Raw genomic sequence first — 15,181 nt, forward strand, 5'->3', positions numbered from 1 at the left:
ACCGGATCCTGTTGGCCAACTGCTTAAACCCACCAATGCGTCCCCAGTGCACTGAGAATCCCTCCCAGACTTCCTTCCAGGGCTCTCCGACCCTCTTGGGCCATTTCCTCTCAGGTCACCCCTTAAAGCTCCCTTAATCCCCTCCGGTCTCGACGCCTATGCACCTGCTGCTCCCTCTGCCCGGAACCCCTCCTGCAGAGCTTCCCACGCTGGGCTCTTCCCACTCAGGTCTCAGCTGTCAGCCGTCAGAGGCTGCAGCAGACAGACCTGTCCAAGGCCACATGTCCTCCTGGTCAGACTCGCGGCACTAAGGCAGATCCGTCTAGACAGGTGGTCCCCATCTGTCGCGCTCCCTACGGTGGGGACCTGGGCGCCTGTGCTCCCGGCATCTAGCACAGTGCGGGTTTCTAGAAGATGCTCAGTCAATATTTGTTGAAGGAACAAAGCCGGAGCCACGTAAGAAAGCTGGGTCAGAACAAGGCACGGCCAGAAATGGGCTGGCGGGCTACAGGATGTGGGAAGGACTGGGGACATCTGGGGGCTCTCTCCAAGGCTCTCTGGGGACAACCTCTGTCTTCTGAGCACTCTCATGGAGGCCCCCTCTTTTGGGGCTGTGCTCTCCGCCTCTGGAGGCCATCTCCTGGGCCTGGGTGCCCAGCCCAGATGTCTCAGCAGAGAAGGCAGCTGCTTCTACCATGCCCCTCACCCCAGGAGCACAGGCGCCAGGTGCCCCCCTCCCTCCCCCCGCCCCTCTCCCCCACCTGCTTGCTGCGTCTGGCCCCGGGTGGGGGGACTCCGAGGCCCGTCCCCCGCGGCATTGAAGGCGGCCACGCTGACCATGTAGGCGGTGTAGCTGGTCAGGTTCTTGAGCTTCACGCCGTTCTCGGCCAGGAAAAGCGTCTTCACCCGCTCCGTGAGGTTGCGCCGCTGGGCTTCCCAGAAATAAATCTGTGGGCACAGCCAATCGTGGGAGTGGGGTGGACACACTCGGCTTTCCTCCTGCCCCCGCCAGCCCCAGGGTCGCAGAGACGCCCTCGTTGGTACTGTCCACACGCCCTGCACAGCGGGCGTGCGTCCCTCAAGGAACAGTACAGAAGTATTTAAGAGCAGTTTTAGAAACCCTTCTAGAACCTTCTTTTACTCAGTCTCTGCCAGACTAAGTCCTAGGAGAACACAGACCCCACGTATCTGTGCGCCCCGGAGACGGGAGTGTTCAGCACAGCACAGGCCCATCAGCCCTCAGGATACGTTCACAGTTATAGGAGGAAGAAGTCAGCTCCACTCTTCAGGACCCTGAGCCGGGGAGGGACGACATGCCAGGTGGGGAGACTCTGCCCCAACGGAGAGGAGAGTGCAAGGACCAGCCTCTCCGCATCACCATCAGCTGGGAGCTGGTTAGGGATGCGGAATGTCAGGCTCACCCCTCCCCCTTCACCAGCTGCAAAGCACCTGCCGGTTGACAAGGACCCCCCACCGGTGAATCCACCTGCGGTCCTGCAGGCCGGCCTGGGGCTGAGCCCCCAGCGCCCCATTCACGAGCATGGGGACTTCACCAGGTGAACCCTGAGCCATGGTTTTGTTCTGGAAGCTCAGGACTCTTCACTAGCGTCAAGAACTCTGAACCGAAACACACCCGGGAAAGCCGCAAGCCTCCCGCCCCGGGACGATCAGCGAGTATTTGGCGCCACCTGCTGGCCGAGGAGATTGCTGCAAGCTACAGACCTCAATTTCTCAATTTGCCTGGAGGAAGCCTAATGCCAGGGTCCCCACCTGGCCCTCAGGACACCTTGTCACCCAGAAATCCTTGCTTTCATTTGCCCTGTCCACTTTTAAAAAACAGATTCTTCCGATGCGAGTAGGTATCAGAGAGAGAGTTGATACGGTTGTTCGTGTACCGTTCTCAGTGACGGGCACACAATATAGTGGACAAAGTTTCCGCTGAATTAGGGGTGCAGGGTCAAGGCCAAGGTCAACACCCGAGATCTGGGTGTTCTCAGCACACAGATGGGACTTGCTGAGTGCAGATGCAGACAATGAATGTAGAAAGAGTCATCACCCCCTCGTATCTGACATTTCACTCCCCTGCGCTTAGGGCTCCATCAGATCCCAGAGGTCAGCTTTCCGCCTCGGTTGAATCCGGGCACAGCCACACGCCGCCGCAGGGAATTCACACTTTCAATCTTCACCGTGCTACACCACCCTGGTCCACTGGCCCTGGGCGCATCCCCTACATCCGGATCTCATCCACTGCTCCCCCTGCCCCTCCCCTCCCCTCTTGAGGCTCCTGCACCCGGAAGCAGTCAGATGAGATTTTCTCCACACTCTCAGGGCACCGCCCATACCTTCAGTGGCCCCTGCGTCCACACCCTCTGCCTGCCTCCCTCCGTGCCCCGGCTGCACGGCAGGCTCCTCTGTGAGACGACCTCACCTTCCGGCACGAAATCCCAGACCCTCTCACCTCCTCCAGGACCTCATTCCCCCCAGCTTCTGCTCTTCCTAGAATCACCACATTTCCCCTCTTCCTGGATCATTATCCGTACAGACATGAGCCGTTTCTTCAGTCTTAAAACCCCCTCTGTTGACTGTTTCTAATTCCTGTTTCATTTTCCCTTTAAAGCAACACTCCTTAAAAGGGGTATGTGTACTCGCTGCCTCCTCTCCTCTCTTGAATCTCTCCAAGCTGGCGCCCCCCACCCTCGTCAGAGTAACCTGTGAACTTGACCTGGCTAATGAAATAATCCTGGGCTCCGCAGGCTTTCTGGAAAGCTCCAGGTAATAAAGATCTCAGGTTTTGCAGGCCACTTATCTCTGTGGTAACTCAAAAGCAGCCACGGGCAATTTATAAACAAATTAAGTGTGACTGCATTCCAATAAAACTTTATTTACACAAACAAGTGGGGGGCCAGATTGAGTCCTTGGGCTATAGTTGCTTCCTAGATTTCATCTTGCTTGAGCTCTCAGCAGTATTCAGTATAACACAGTCCTCCCTCCTCCGAGAAGTACGTTCTTTATGTAGATTTTGAGACTTCAGTCCCTTTTTTTGGTCCTAGGTCTCAATTTTCAGTCTTCTTGGGTTTCCTATTGGGTCTAATCTCTGGGCTTTCACCTATATACCGAGGACTCCACAATCCACATGTCCAGTTTAGACCCTCACTCTTGAGCTCCAGACACATAAACCCGGCTCCATGTGGCGTCTCCCCTTGGGGGTCCAACTGACGCCGACTCCAGCTTTCCCCCCCCCGCAAGCTTCCTCCTTCTGTCCCCTTTTGTCTCTTCCGGCTCTGTGCCTGGAAGCTCCGTCATCAAATTGCTTGAAAATCCTCTCTCACTCTCCACATTCAACTCAGCAAATTCTACCAGCTCCATCATTCCAGCGGGGCCAGAGAACAAATACCTCTCACTGCGCTATTGGCTGGCCTCAGCCACCGCTATGCCTCACCTAGATGACTCAGCCCCCTCTTTGTGGTTTTGTGCTTTCCCCATTTCAAAACCCAAGTCACCTGTGGCCCTCCTTTGCCCCAAACCTCCCATGGCTGTCCTCTCATTTTGAGTGACAGCCAAAGCCCTTGAGGGTCCTGGGTGATGTAGCCCAGGTCACTGCCTGACCCATCTCCTATCATGCCGCCCTCCACACACACACACTGGGACGCACTGGGCTCTTAGTTGAGCTTTGTAAATGCCAAGCACCCACTGACCCCAGGACCTTTGCTCTTCTTTTCCTCTTTCTGGAATGTTCTTCTCCCAGAAGAACATGTGATTCTCACCCTATTCTTCATTTTTGCCCAAGTGTCCACTTCCCATTAAATCCTTTCCTAACAACCCTATTTAAAGTTCCAAACCTCCCCTGGCTCATTTGCTCTACGCCTTCCGCGAACCTCCTTGTTTTGCACGTTGTTGGTCTTCTTCCCCTAAAATTTAAGCTCATGTTGCCTCTCTGTTCCCTGCTTTCCTCCCAGACTGAGAAACACCACTGGGAACAAACACGTGTTCAACACACACGCGTCTCTGAAAGACCGTAGCTGCGTGGGCGTGACCGCCCGGGCACACATCACAGCTCGGTTGGATCCAAACCAAGCTCACTGGCGCTGGGCTCTCTGGCTGGCGACGTCCACCCATCCTTCACGTCCGTGCTAATTATCCTGGAGGTTAATGCACATTTGGGATGCAGCCATCCCGGGCCCCCAGCTAAGAATGCCCACTGTCTCCGTGTTTTCCGAGCACGCAGACACCTGCCGTGTGATAGATGCGGTCCGTGTGTCCGCGTGTTTCCTGGGGCTACACGTTTGGTGGAGACTTCCGCACCTCGACAGTCTGGCAGTTACAAACGGTGGCAGGCTCTGCCCTGGCTCCTCCTCTTTCCCACGGGAGGCCTGTGCTGGGGGTGTGGGACCAAGCTTCCCCCCTGGCACTCCTGGGCAGTGTCTCACCCTTCCTAGGCGAGACGCCTTCCCTCCTCCCTCCTACCTCCTAGGTGGAAAGAGACTCCTACGTGGGTTTCTGCCTTCGACTGGGGCCACCTACAATACAAGCTAGGTGACCCGGGCACGCCCCTGGCCTTTGCCGGAACTCGGTTTCTACCTGTGCAATGAGGGGGCTGAGCCAGGAAACCATGAGGCCCCACTGGCGGGGGGGGGTGTCTCACACTCCCCGTCTTGTTCCCCCTGGAACCCCCCACCAGGAATCAGAGTGGCTCTGGGCACTGGCCCAGGACGCAGGCTTGGACACACCAACGGCTCCGGCCAAGGAGACACAGCATTATTACTCTGTCCCTCGCCTCCTCTGCTGGGTGGTGGCGTGCTGTGCCCCCCCCCCCCCCCCCGCCCCCTGCACAGGGTCAGGGCTGGCAGACCTGGCGTCCGGCTTCTTCTGTGCTCTTGCCGCACCCCCCCCCAACTGGGTCTCGGTTTCCTCATCTGTCCAATGGGTGCAAATGTCTATACACAGGCCTTCCAGACAGTGAAGGAGTTCTAAAGGGCTCGGAGCATGCTGCAGACGAACCGAATTCTGTTAGGGCAGGGGACATCCTCTAAAATCTGGAAATAATTTGAAACAGATTTCCACGTCCTCAGCGAGGGCTCCTCTGCCACTGGGTCAGATCGATATTATCATTAGGGTCTGCCCAAGGACCACCTGGGGGGAGTCTCTTTTGCTGGCATTGGGAGTTGGGGGACTGGGGTCAGGGGTGTTGCCTGAAGCAAGGCCCGGGCTTCTTGCCTCTGAGCTCTGCCGGGCTAGGCTGCCGGAGAGGCCGGTGTAGTGCTGCGTCCGTGCACGATGTTCCCGGGGGCTGGGTGCCCGCAGCCAAGGGAGCCGGTGTGGACCTGCCCACCTCTCCCTCCTACCTCCCAGGGCTCACGCCCACTCCCAAGCTGGCCCTTTGCCCCAGCTTGTGACATGGGTCACAAGTCACCCTTTCCGGCCTGTCCTGGGCACACGGGTCACAGGTCACGCCGTCCCCACCACGCCTGAAGCTCCCAGCTGCCCCGGCCCCATCAGGCAGCTTGGGTCCCGCCCCGCCTCCACCCCCAGACCCTTGCTCTGCTGGAGCGCCCCGTACCTTGTAGCCCTGGATGTCCCCGTTCTGGCTCTCCAGCGGTGGAGGCTCCCACATCACATCCAGCTGTGTGGCCGTGGTACCCTGGACAGCCACGTTACGGGGCGCCGCGGTGGGCACTGGGGGGCGTGAGAGGTCGTGAGTGAGGGGCACCGCGGGCTTTAGGGAGGACGAGGAGGTGGGGGTTGGGGCCCCTGAATCCCCCATGTCCTCTAGCTGGACTTCTGGGGTGGGAGAGGCCGGGGCTGGGAGGGCAGGCGGGCTCACCGGCTTCCCCGACGAAGACCTCCTTGGGGGGGCTCGAGGGCCCCTCCCCCACGGCGTTGTACACGCTCATCCGAATCTCATACCGCCGGTGTTGGTTCAGATCTGGGGGAGGGGGCAGAAGCACAAAGAGGTCACTGCCCCGCAGGGGACAGAGCCAGCACGGGGGACGACGGAGCCTGTGATGACGCATCTGTGACTCCAGCTCCTGCCTGAAGGCTCAGGAAAGAAGACATAAGGACTGGGGAGGCTGGGAGGTGGTCCGCCCCCCCCCCCCAGGAATTGGGACACGGGACGCCTGTGGGTGGCTTCCCAGCCGAGGGTGAGCACACTGGACACTTCTGAGACTGAAAGAGATGCTATTAATATTTGCGCAGGGACAGCTCGTGCGAACCAGTCTGCTCTCCTGGGCGCACCAGTCACGGGTCACCCTGTCCCCACCACGGCAGACGCCTGAAGCTCTCAGCTGCCCCAGCCCCATCAGGCAGCTCTCCCCTCGGGGAAGGGGCTGATTGGATGTGAATTCTGGGCTAAGAGATGCTAAATTTTTGCCAAGTTTGGGGGTCCCGGGTGGGGATGCCTGGACGGAAGCTGGGAGACAAGACAGTTGCAGGAAAATGGGTCCTGAGGCCTTGGATGGGAGCTGCCATCCCTGCTTGGTTGTGCAGAGGCTAGAAGGTTCTACCGTTCTCCCTGGGCACCCTGCCCTCCTCCCCTTCCTCAAGGGGAGTTCTGGCCCTCCACTGGAATGGGGGAGGGGGAGTCACCCTAATTTAACCGGCCATGCTGCCCATGCGGGCCACTTGGCTGATGAAGGAAGAGGAAGGACAACGTGGTGTCATACTTTTCATCGTTCAGAGAACGGGGTCCCTCTGCCCAAGCTCTGGGCCTTCGGGAGAACCATGGACTTTAGGAGAGCGAGACTTGGACCAGACACCCCCTGGGAACATCCCCAGGTCCCTGGGGGACAGTGAGGGTTCCGCTCGCTCCAGAGGTGGGGGTCGGCCTGGAACACAGGGCTGTGCAGAACAGCGCCTTCGACGGGAGAGGTGGGCAGCCGTGCCGCGGACACCTGCCCTTCTAAGCAGCAGACCCAGAGCTCCTCCCACGGACTCCGGCCATCCCCCGCCACACAAGACCGGAGCCGCTCCCTACCCCACTCTGCACCTGATGGACGCATGCTTCCCTGGTCACTCTCTACATTTCTGCATGTTTCCAGAAAGTCACGTGCGCTTAGGGCGACCCCATTCTTCAAGGGGCCTGAGGAGGGCACAGCCCTCAGCCCGGGCTCGGGTGTCCTCAGAAGCCCCATGCTCCCCATCCCCATGGAAGGCCTGGGCCCCGCTCGGGAGCCGCCATGCAGGGACACTTACTGTCCAGCTCGTACTGCGTGAGGCTGGGCCGGCTCAGGTTCCGCACAGCGTACATGGCTACGGGGCGGGAGGCCGAGGGGGCCGGGGGGAGACAGCAGACAGAGGAGGTTAGTACACACAGCCCGCTCTGCAGAGACCCCGAGGAGAGGGGCAGGCGGGGGGGGGGGGCGGGGGCCTGGGAGCACACAAGCAGACAGAAGGGATGTCCAGGTGGTGAGTGGGGGGCCCCGGGCAGGAGCGAGAGACCATGTGCACAACGGCAGGGGCGGGGGACGACACAGGACACCGCGAGCCCCCCGGTGCCCGGCACCCTGAGGACGGCTCTGGGGGATGCCCTATCCCCACTGGCCCTGGGGGGGACCCCTGGTCCCCAGTCGCTCCCTCGTCGGAGGCGGGACTTTGACAGAACCAGCCCCACACCGTGGGGGGTGTTCATTTTCTCCTCGAACCAGAAACCTGCGTTATCCCCAGGCATATGAATTCACAACCACGAGCACAGGTCTGCCAAAACATGAAAGAAATCATGCAAGCTGTCGGGTCAGCTACACGGAGTTCCGGGAACATTCCTCTGCCCCGCGTCCATCCATTTCGCTGTCCGCTGATACTCGTTAGACGCCAAGGCACGAACGCTTTAGGGGAATTACGGGAGAGCACCCTGCACGCTCTCCGTCTCCCACCCGTCTAGGGACCCCCACCCCCGGGCTCCTCTCTCCGGCCCACTCCCCGCCCCTCCGTCAGCCGGTCACAGTGGCCACAGCACACAGCATCTCCCATCCCGGCCCTCCAGCCCGTTCCGAGCCGCCGCCTTGGCCCCAGCCGCCTGCTTCTCTCGGTGACTGCACCCCTGCCTCTGGTCCTCCACGGCCGGCCATTGCTCTCTTGCCCCAAGGGGCAAGCACGTCATTCCCGGGGCTGTGACTCCCCCTGGGATTCACAGGCCTGATTTTGAGAATCGCGGGACAGAATAGTGATCTCCCCCAGCAGGTCGTCAGGATGGGCAGGGGTGGCTCCTGGCCCTTTCCACGGCAGACCCTTTGCTGGGCTTTCCCCTTAGCTTCGGGCGGGTTGACTTGGGATCATCCATCAGGGTCAGGCCAAGGCCATCTTCTGGGAAGCCTTCCCTGGCACTGGCTCCCCTGGAAAAGGCCTCCAAGGCTGTCACGCCAACAGTCTTGGACATTTATTGTGAGTTTACTTCCGGAGCACCCCTCCTCCTTGAGCCCGCGAGCTCCTAGAGGGCAGAGGACATCTCTCCTGTTCACTGCTGTGCCTCCGGTGTCCGAGGGCACGCAGGAGGTGCTCAGTGAACACCAGTGAACTCAGGGGCTGAACAGGATGGGGGTGGTGGGAAGAAGCACACTCAGGAAGGGCGGCGGGTTTCAGGTCAGGGTGGCTCCAGGAAGCTGAGAGCTTCTGGGCGGGGAGGGGAGTATACCCGCCCCGCTGTCCCCTGACCCCCGTGGATGCCACTCACAGGTAAGCTCGGCCCACTTGGCCCCCGGGTTGTTGATGCCACGCAGCGTGAAGCCCCTCAGCCCCTCGTACAGCAGCTCCCGGTACCGGATCCGGAAGCCCAGGAGGATGCCGTTGATCTTGTCCTCCGCTGGGGGCTGCAGGGAAGGGAGCGGAGAATGGGGAGGGGCAGGAAACACTGAGGTTCACCCGCTTCCACTCTGCCCCCCTCCCCTCCCTCCCTCCCCATGCTGCCTCCTGGGACCACAGGGCAGAGCCTGAGTGGTCACTGGGAAAAGAAATCAAAAGGACGCTGAGCATTTTTAATTTAGAAGCATTTCCAATGAAGTGATTTCATCTCGGCAATACCCTGCAAGGCAGGGAGGACTGGAATCTCCCTCCGTGCCATTCCCATTCCCAGAGCAGGAGGGGAGGCTCAGAGAGGGTAAGGAATTTGCCCAAGGGCACACAGCACCAGCCTCCCTGGGCCTGGTGACCCACCCTGCCACCTCCCACCTGACCAGTGTCTCCTGGGGTTCCTACGAGGCCGCCCCCTATCGCTGGAAGCACTGGCCTTGCCCTGCCTTTTATCATTGTCTCCTTCGCTTTCTGCTCCCATCCATGGCCCGGTGGGAGAACAGGATTTAGGAAAAGGTGGAAGCGACTTTTTAAAATCCCATTGAAGGGGTTCAGCCTTGTATTAGCTCCTTCACTGTCTCCCTGGCTGCTGCTGGTGCCTCCCTGCCCCTTCGCCAGGGTGGCCCGGGGCTCCGCCGGCCTTGTCCTGGCTTTTGGCCGCATGAGGTCATTTCCACCGGACGGACTGTCCTATTGCCGTGAGGCCTCGGGCTGGGGAGGGGCTGCGGGCCCCTTCTGGTTTCCTCTCAAGGGGTCTCCAGTCAGGGGGGCTACAGTGGACAAACGCCTGCCTCTCTGATCCCAAAAAGCGGAGACAAGGGTTTGCTGCTTTGGGGCCCCTGTGGGTGACCTGCGGAGTCCAGAGGCTGGACCTGAGAGCAGACGGGAGGGTCCCACAGGTGGAGACGGGCAGCCTGGTCTCATGCATCCGGTGGACCTCCTCAGACTGCGGCAGGACAACGTGCCCACCCAGGGATGCCTGGGGGGCTCCGTCGTTAAAGTGTCTGCCTTGGGCTCTGGTCATGATCCCAGGGTCTGGGGATTGGGCCCTGCATTGGGCTCCCTGCTCAGCGGGAAGCCTGCTTCTCCCTCTGCCTGCTGCTCCCCCTGTCATGCTCTCTCTCTCTCTAATACATAAAATCTTAAAAAACAAAACAGTACCCACCAAAAAACAGGCTATGGGGGGAGGAGTGGAAAGGGGCTTCTCTCTGTGCCTGGACGATGGGTTCCCGCCCTAGTGCCCGGCCAGGCATGCACATCCGTGTCTGGTTGGATCGGGAATCCCTTCCCCGGGCGGTGGGCCAGGATTCATGGGGACTCGGGGGCCCTGAAAGCCCCATGCACTCCTCTGTCCCACGACTGGCAGCTCTAAGGGCACGAAGCCTGACGCTGTCACTTACTAGCTGTGCGACCCTGCCCATTCATGTCACTTCCCTGAGGACTGGGTCCTGGTCTGCAGGAGGGGACAGGAGCCGGGCCTGCGTGAGAGGATTATCTGGGCAGCAGAATGAGAGGCACCGCTGCGTGCGTGTGTGTGTGTGTGTGCGTGTGTGCGTGTGTGTGTGTGTGTGTGTGTGATGCTCCAGCCTTGCCGGGGGCTGTCGCCTTGCTGGTCCCCGCACAGGGGGTGCCTGAGTCCTCCTGGACCCTGGGCCCCTGCCCGCCTGCTGGCTGCTGGGCCGTACCTGCCATCGGATCAGCACGGAGGTGGTCGTGTGGGGCGTCACCGACACAATGGTGGGTGCTTCGTCGGGCGCTGGGGAGAGAGGCAGGCGCGTGAGCTCCAGGGGCTGAGGCCTGGACCCCCTGGAAGGCCACAGGGGGCAGATCCTTCTGCAAGTGTGGAGGGAGGAGGCCCAGAGCCCTGACCCCAGTCTGCATCAAACAGCCCAGAGCCCCCTCCTCTTTGTCCCTGGAATCACAGGTCTCTGCGCTGCCGCTGCTAAGGCCCCCCCACGCCCCTTCACTGGTTTTCTGGGTTGGCCACGAGCTTGGGGACAGCAGAGACAGAACACATTAGGATGCTGGGCTTGGTATAGGAGCCCGAACCACGGCAAAGGCCCCCCCGGCCCAAAATTCCTTGGGACTCTGCCTCGGGAGCCAGACACAGGACCCACCTGGCTGTCCGCCCCTCCCGCCTTTGGGGCCCTTCCCCTCCGAAGAGAACGCCCAGTGCCCTGAAAGTGCCAGTGGGCCAAGAGAAAGTGATCCGCGTGGAGGGCGGCACTGACCGGCCTGCAGAGTGGTCAGCGGCTCCGACTCCTCGCTGAACTCGCTGTCCCCAATGTCATTGGTTGCCTTCACGCGGAACTTGTAAGATGTGAAAGGCTTGAGCCTGCGGGGATGAGCAGGTTCGAGCAACAGAGGTTACCCCCTAATGCCTCATCCCGCCAGCCCTGCTCGGGGAAAGGTGGGGGCAGAGGGCGCTGGTCTGTTACACAGATGGGAACGTCAAGGCTCAGAAGCTAGGGGTGTTCCATCGGGCACACAGGGCCCAGGGCCTCCGGGGCCTAATGTCAGCCCAGGTGTGGCCTCGCTTCCAGCCCCCAGGTGGCCCTGTCCCCACGTCTCCTACCTCACAGGGGCAGGCCGCTAGGAGAGCACCTACAGCTCTCCCTGTGAGCAAACTCCTCCCCAGGAAGTGCCATCCCTTTCTAGAATTTAGTAAACTCAGCAGGGGTCAAGGTTCCCAAGAGTTCACCAGCACTTCATCTCTACAAGTCTTGTTCCTCTCCGGGCAAACGTCTTCCTTTTTGATTTATCGGGGGCGGGGGGGTGAGGAGGAAAGAATTGCTCAAAACTCTGGGTCACGTCCGCCGGAATATAAGAAAATATGACCCACTAGGAATTAAATCGAAGCCGGAATTTGGAGCCGGCTCCACTCCCCTGTCGCGGACGGAGGGAGGTGCTGTCTGCTGCAGGGATGGCTGAGGAGGGACGGCGAGGCCCTCCCTAAGGGGCTTCCAGGCTCCAGAAATAGGTAATGAAGAGGCAGCCCTCACAGGGCTCCCGAGAGCAGGGGCGGGGGGTGGGGGAGGTTAGGACAGAGACAGAGGCGGGGTTCTGGGAGGTGCAGGCTGGGGAAAGCATCTGGGGGTGGGCAGGCTCCAGGAGCGTGCTGGAGACCCCCCGACACCCCCCTCCAGTCCTCTCCCCCACCCCGGGAAGCCCTCTGGTGCTGTCTGCAGTGGAGAGGAGCTGCTAGCGGCCCGGGGCCTCACCTGTCCACCACGAAAGCGGAGGCGTTGTGGCTCACGGAGGCCGAGTGCAGCGCCCACCGGCCGCCGGGCAGCTCGCGGGTCTGGACCGTGTAGTAGCGCACGGGGGACAGCCCGTCGCTTCCCGGCTCCCAGGACAGCAGCACGCTGCGCGCCTTCACGTCCTCCTGCTGCACCACCGGCTTGCTGGGGGGCTGGGGGCGGTCTGTGAGGTGGGGGAGGAGGACAGGAGCAGGGAGTCAGCCAGGAAGGGGGTGGGGGCTGAACTTTCTCAAGGGAGAGAAGGAGGCGCCTGATACCCGCAGCCCCATCCCCTTTCTGTGCACACGGGTCCTGACAGCCAGCACCATGGCTCCGTGGCTCCTGGTCCGTGACCAGGAGGCCCAGGGACCTGGGAATTCAGATCTCCTGAGGGCAGCCCAACCTGGGACTGGCAGGCAGGAGGTCCGAACACGCAGCTCCTTCGGCCCCGCCTGCCCAGCGCCGAGACCGGGCCTGTGCGGTCCCTGACAGGGTGGGACGGAGCCCACACTGCCCTCGGTGGGGCTCCGCCGGATGCCCTGCCCGCCCCGGCCTCCTTCTCGCCACCCCAGGCCCCGCTGCAGGGGCTCAGTCTCAGCACTCGGGCCCTTGTGGAGGCCGAGTCTGTGTTACGGGGCCGTCCTGCGCTCTGTCGGGTGTCAGCAGCCTTCTGGGTGCCCCCCCCAACCCGCGGATGCCGGTCGTAGCTCCCTCTTAGCTGCGACAACCCAAACATCTCCAGACGCTGCCCAGTGTTCCCTGGGGGGCGAAGCAGCTCCTGGTTGAGAATTGCTGTCTTACTGGTTTTTCCTGGGAACACGGTGTAACGAACCACTTTCATAGGAATCGGGGTCTCAGCCTGCTTCGGGGGAGCTTGGCCTCTGGCAAGGGGAGGCCTTTGAGCAGAGGAGGGGCGAGGGGACCGAAGCTGGTCTCACCAACCCTCCCCCTTCAGAAACCCAGTAGCTGAGGCAGAGCGGGATCCTCGGGACGGGGCCTCCCAGCCTGGCTTCTGGGGTCCACCAGAGCGCTTGCTGACCCTGACCTCAGGGACTGCAGCCCCCCTGCCACTCCAGGGCAGGGCAATGTGGCTTGTAACTGGCTGATCCTCAGGTCCCCGTGAGGACAGTGCAGGAGCACCTGGCTTGGCTGGGACTCCCTTCTCCCCCCTCTGCCTTGGCTGCCCCCCAGGCCTCCCCAGCCCCAGCAAGCAGTCACCTCTCTTCTCGGTGGTCACCACCAAGGCCTCAGCGGCCTCTCCCCAGCCCTTGCGGGTCTGGGCCGTGATGCGGAACAGGTAGACGGACTCTGGCTTGAGGCCGGTGGCCGTGTACTGGCGGGCGCTGGGTGCCAACACCTCCACGGTGGCCGCGTTGGCCGTGGTGGCGTTGAGCCGGTGGGTGACCTGGTAGGCTGTGGGAAGGAAGGACACGGGCTGTGCTGGGAGGCAGGTCGAAGTCCCTAAACCCCGTGAGCCTCCCCCGGGGGCCTGCATGCATGTGCGTGTCTGTGTGTGTGTTAGGGGAGGATCCTTGAATAGGAAAGGATGCTTCTGACCGACAGTGTCCCTCGGTGCCTTGGGTCGGACTGGCTTTTCGGAGTTGGCCAGTGCGCCCTCACCTGGTCACGCTTAGGAATGGCAGCCAAGGTTTACCAGATGGCCAGTCGGGGACTTTGGGGAATATTTAGGAACACACAGCTAATGAATCGTCCTTAAGGAACCTCAACCTTGACCATGCCCTCCCAACGATATTTCTAGTGGGAGAAATAGGACTCAAAATTCTTCTTGGGAAGAGGTGGACATGTCCTGGGCCTAGTCTGCCTCTGGCCTCCTTTACACCGTATGCCTCCTGCTCCTCCGCACTGTCAGGGCACAGGAGAGGGGAGAGGCTTACCAAGGATGATGCCGTTGGGGGCAGCGGGGGGCTGCCAGATCAGTCGCACGGATGTGGTCCTCACCTCTGGGAAGAGGATGCCCATGGGTGGTCCCGGGACTGGAAGGGACAAAGGAGAGGCAGGTGGTAGGGCAGCTGCTGCTCAGCCCCTCCCCCCGCCCCCTGGGTCCAGCTGGAGCAGAGCAGGTGGGCGGGCCGTGGGGGAAGGGCACACTCAGCTCCATGACCTCTGTCCCTGACACCGCCATCCAACACGGGACGCGATCGGTGAGGTTTCTACCCGCAAAAAGAGGCATTATTTGGCAGGAAGCAGAAGGGTACAGGCCCCGGCTTCCTGTGGCTCAGGGTCCATGTCTGTGCACATATATGTACATGCAGGGCTGTACTGGGCAAGGGGGCCTTGCCCTTGGTCTCTAACACAGAAGGCACCACTCTGACTTCCTTCCACCCATAGGGTGGGATGGGTGGGGGGCTCACTCTGAGCCCGAAACGCTCCGTTATGAGGGTCTGCATGGGCCCAGGTCCACCCTCCAGACTTGCACCTCCGAACCGATGGATGTCTGGGGGAGGGGCTGCTATTTGGGGCAGGTGGATGGAGACCAAGTACCATGTGCCGGGGAGAGGAGGGGAAAGGAACAGGGCACAGGCGATCCTTCCTGGGCAACCTCATCCCAACAGAGAATCCCCCGAAGTCTGAGATTTCTAAACTCAAAACTGGCCTTCCAGGTCAAGGCAGGAGAGTCAAACATACTGAATTTAACAGATCATTAGCTTGATTTATAACTTTAGAATATGTGGACATACGGTGTTTGCACTTCCTTTTGTGTTCTTGTCCGGACCCCAGCAGTGTTTGTGGGGGGCGGTCAGGGTATGTGTGTGGGGGGAGGGGAGGGAGCCAAGACCCTGTCTATCAGGCTTTGACAGAAAGTTCTGCGGCGGGGATGAATGCCTGCAGCCTTACTGGCATTGCTCTTTGGTAAATGAGACTAGGAGGCTCATGCCCAGGAAAAAGCAAGCCTCTTCCTGGCACAGAGCTTTGCTCCAAGTGAACCTGCCCCAGGCAAACCCAAATTAAAACACGTGCCAAGTCTCTATTCCGTGCACTTGTCCCAGAGAGCGTGCAAGAGACCGAACCCAAACCGTTCTTGCCTTCCATTTCTTCCTCAGGGAAGCACAGTCTGGAAAGTGTGACCCCTTGCGATGGGTTGGTGGCCCTCGGTGACCTGCCCCCAACGGGAGAAGCCTGACGCCATGGTTCTGTTCGGG

At 60.8% G+C, this 15,181-nt stretch overlaps 1 protein-coding gene across 2 annotated transcripts in view; it reads right to left on the reverse strand.

Annotated features, from left to right (window-relative positions):
• Positions 1-15,181, reverse strand: part of SDK2 (sidekick cell adhesion molecule 2) — a 249,683-nt gene that overhangs the window by 27,858 nt on the left and 206,644 nt on the right. The window contains exons 28-37 of one of the 2 annotated variants that reach the window (XM_045985789.1): positions 13,916-14,014; positions 13,239-13,433; positions 12,003-12,204; positions 11,013-11,116; positions 10,467-10,537; positions 8,666-8,801; positions 7,192-7,248; positions 5,822-5,923; positions 5,558-5,673; positions 762-948 (exon numbers count right to left, since the gene is read on the reverse strand). In XM_045985789.1, the coding sequence (XP_045841745.1) occupies positions 762-948; positions 5,558-5,673; positions 5,822-5,923; positions 7,192-7,248; positions 8,666-8,801; positions 10,467-10,537; positions 11,013-11,116; positions 12,003-12,204; positions 13,239-13,433; positions 13,916-14,014 (1,269 nt within the window). The remainder of the gene's footprint in view (positions 1-761; positions 949-5,557; positions 5,674-5,821; positions 5,924-7,191; positions 7,249-8,665; positions 8,802-10,466; positions 10,538-11,012; positions 11,117-12,002; positions 12,205-13,238; positions 13,434-13,915; positions 14,015-15,181) is intronic. The other variant, XM_045985790.1, reaches the window with a different exon arrangement.

This window comes from Meles meles, chromosome 18, assembly GCF_922984935.1.
Source record: "Meles meles chromosome 18, mMelMel3.1 paternal haplotype, whole genome shotgun sequence".
Classification (NCBI taxonomy): Eukaryota; Metazoa; Chordata; class Mammalia; order Carnivora; family Mustelidae; genus Meles; species Meles meles.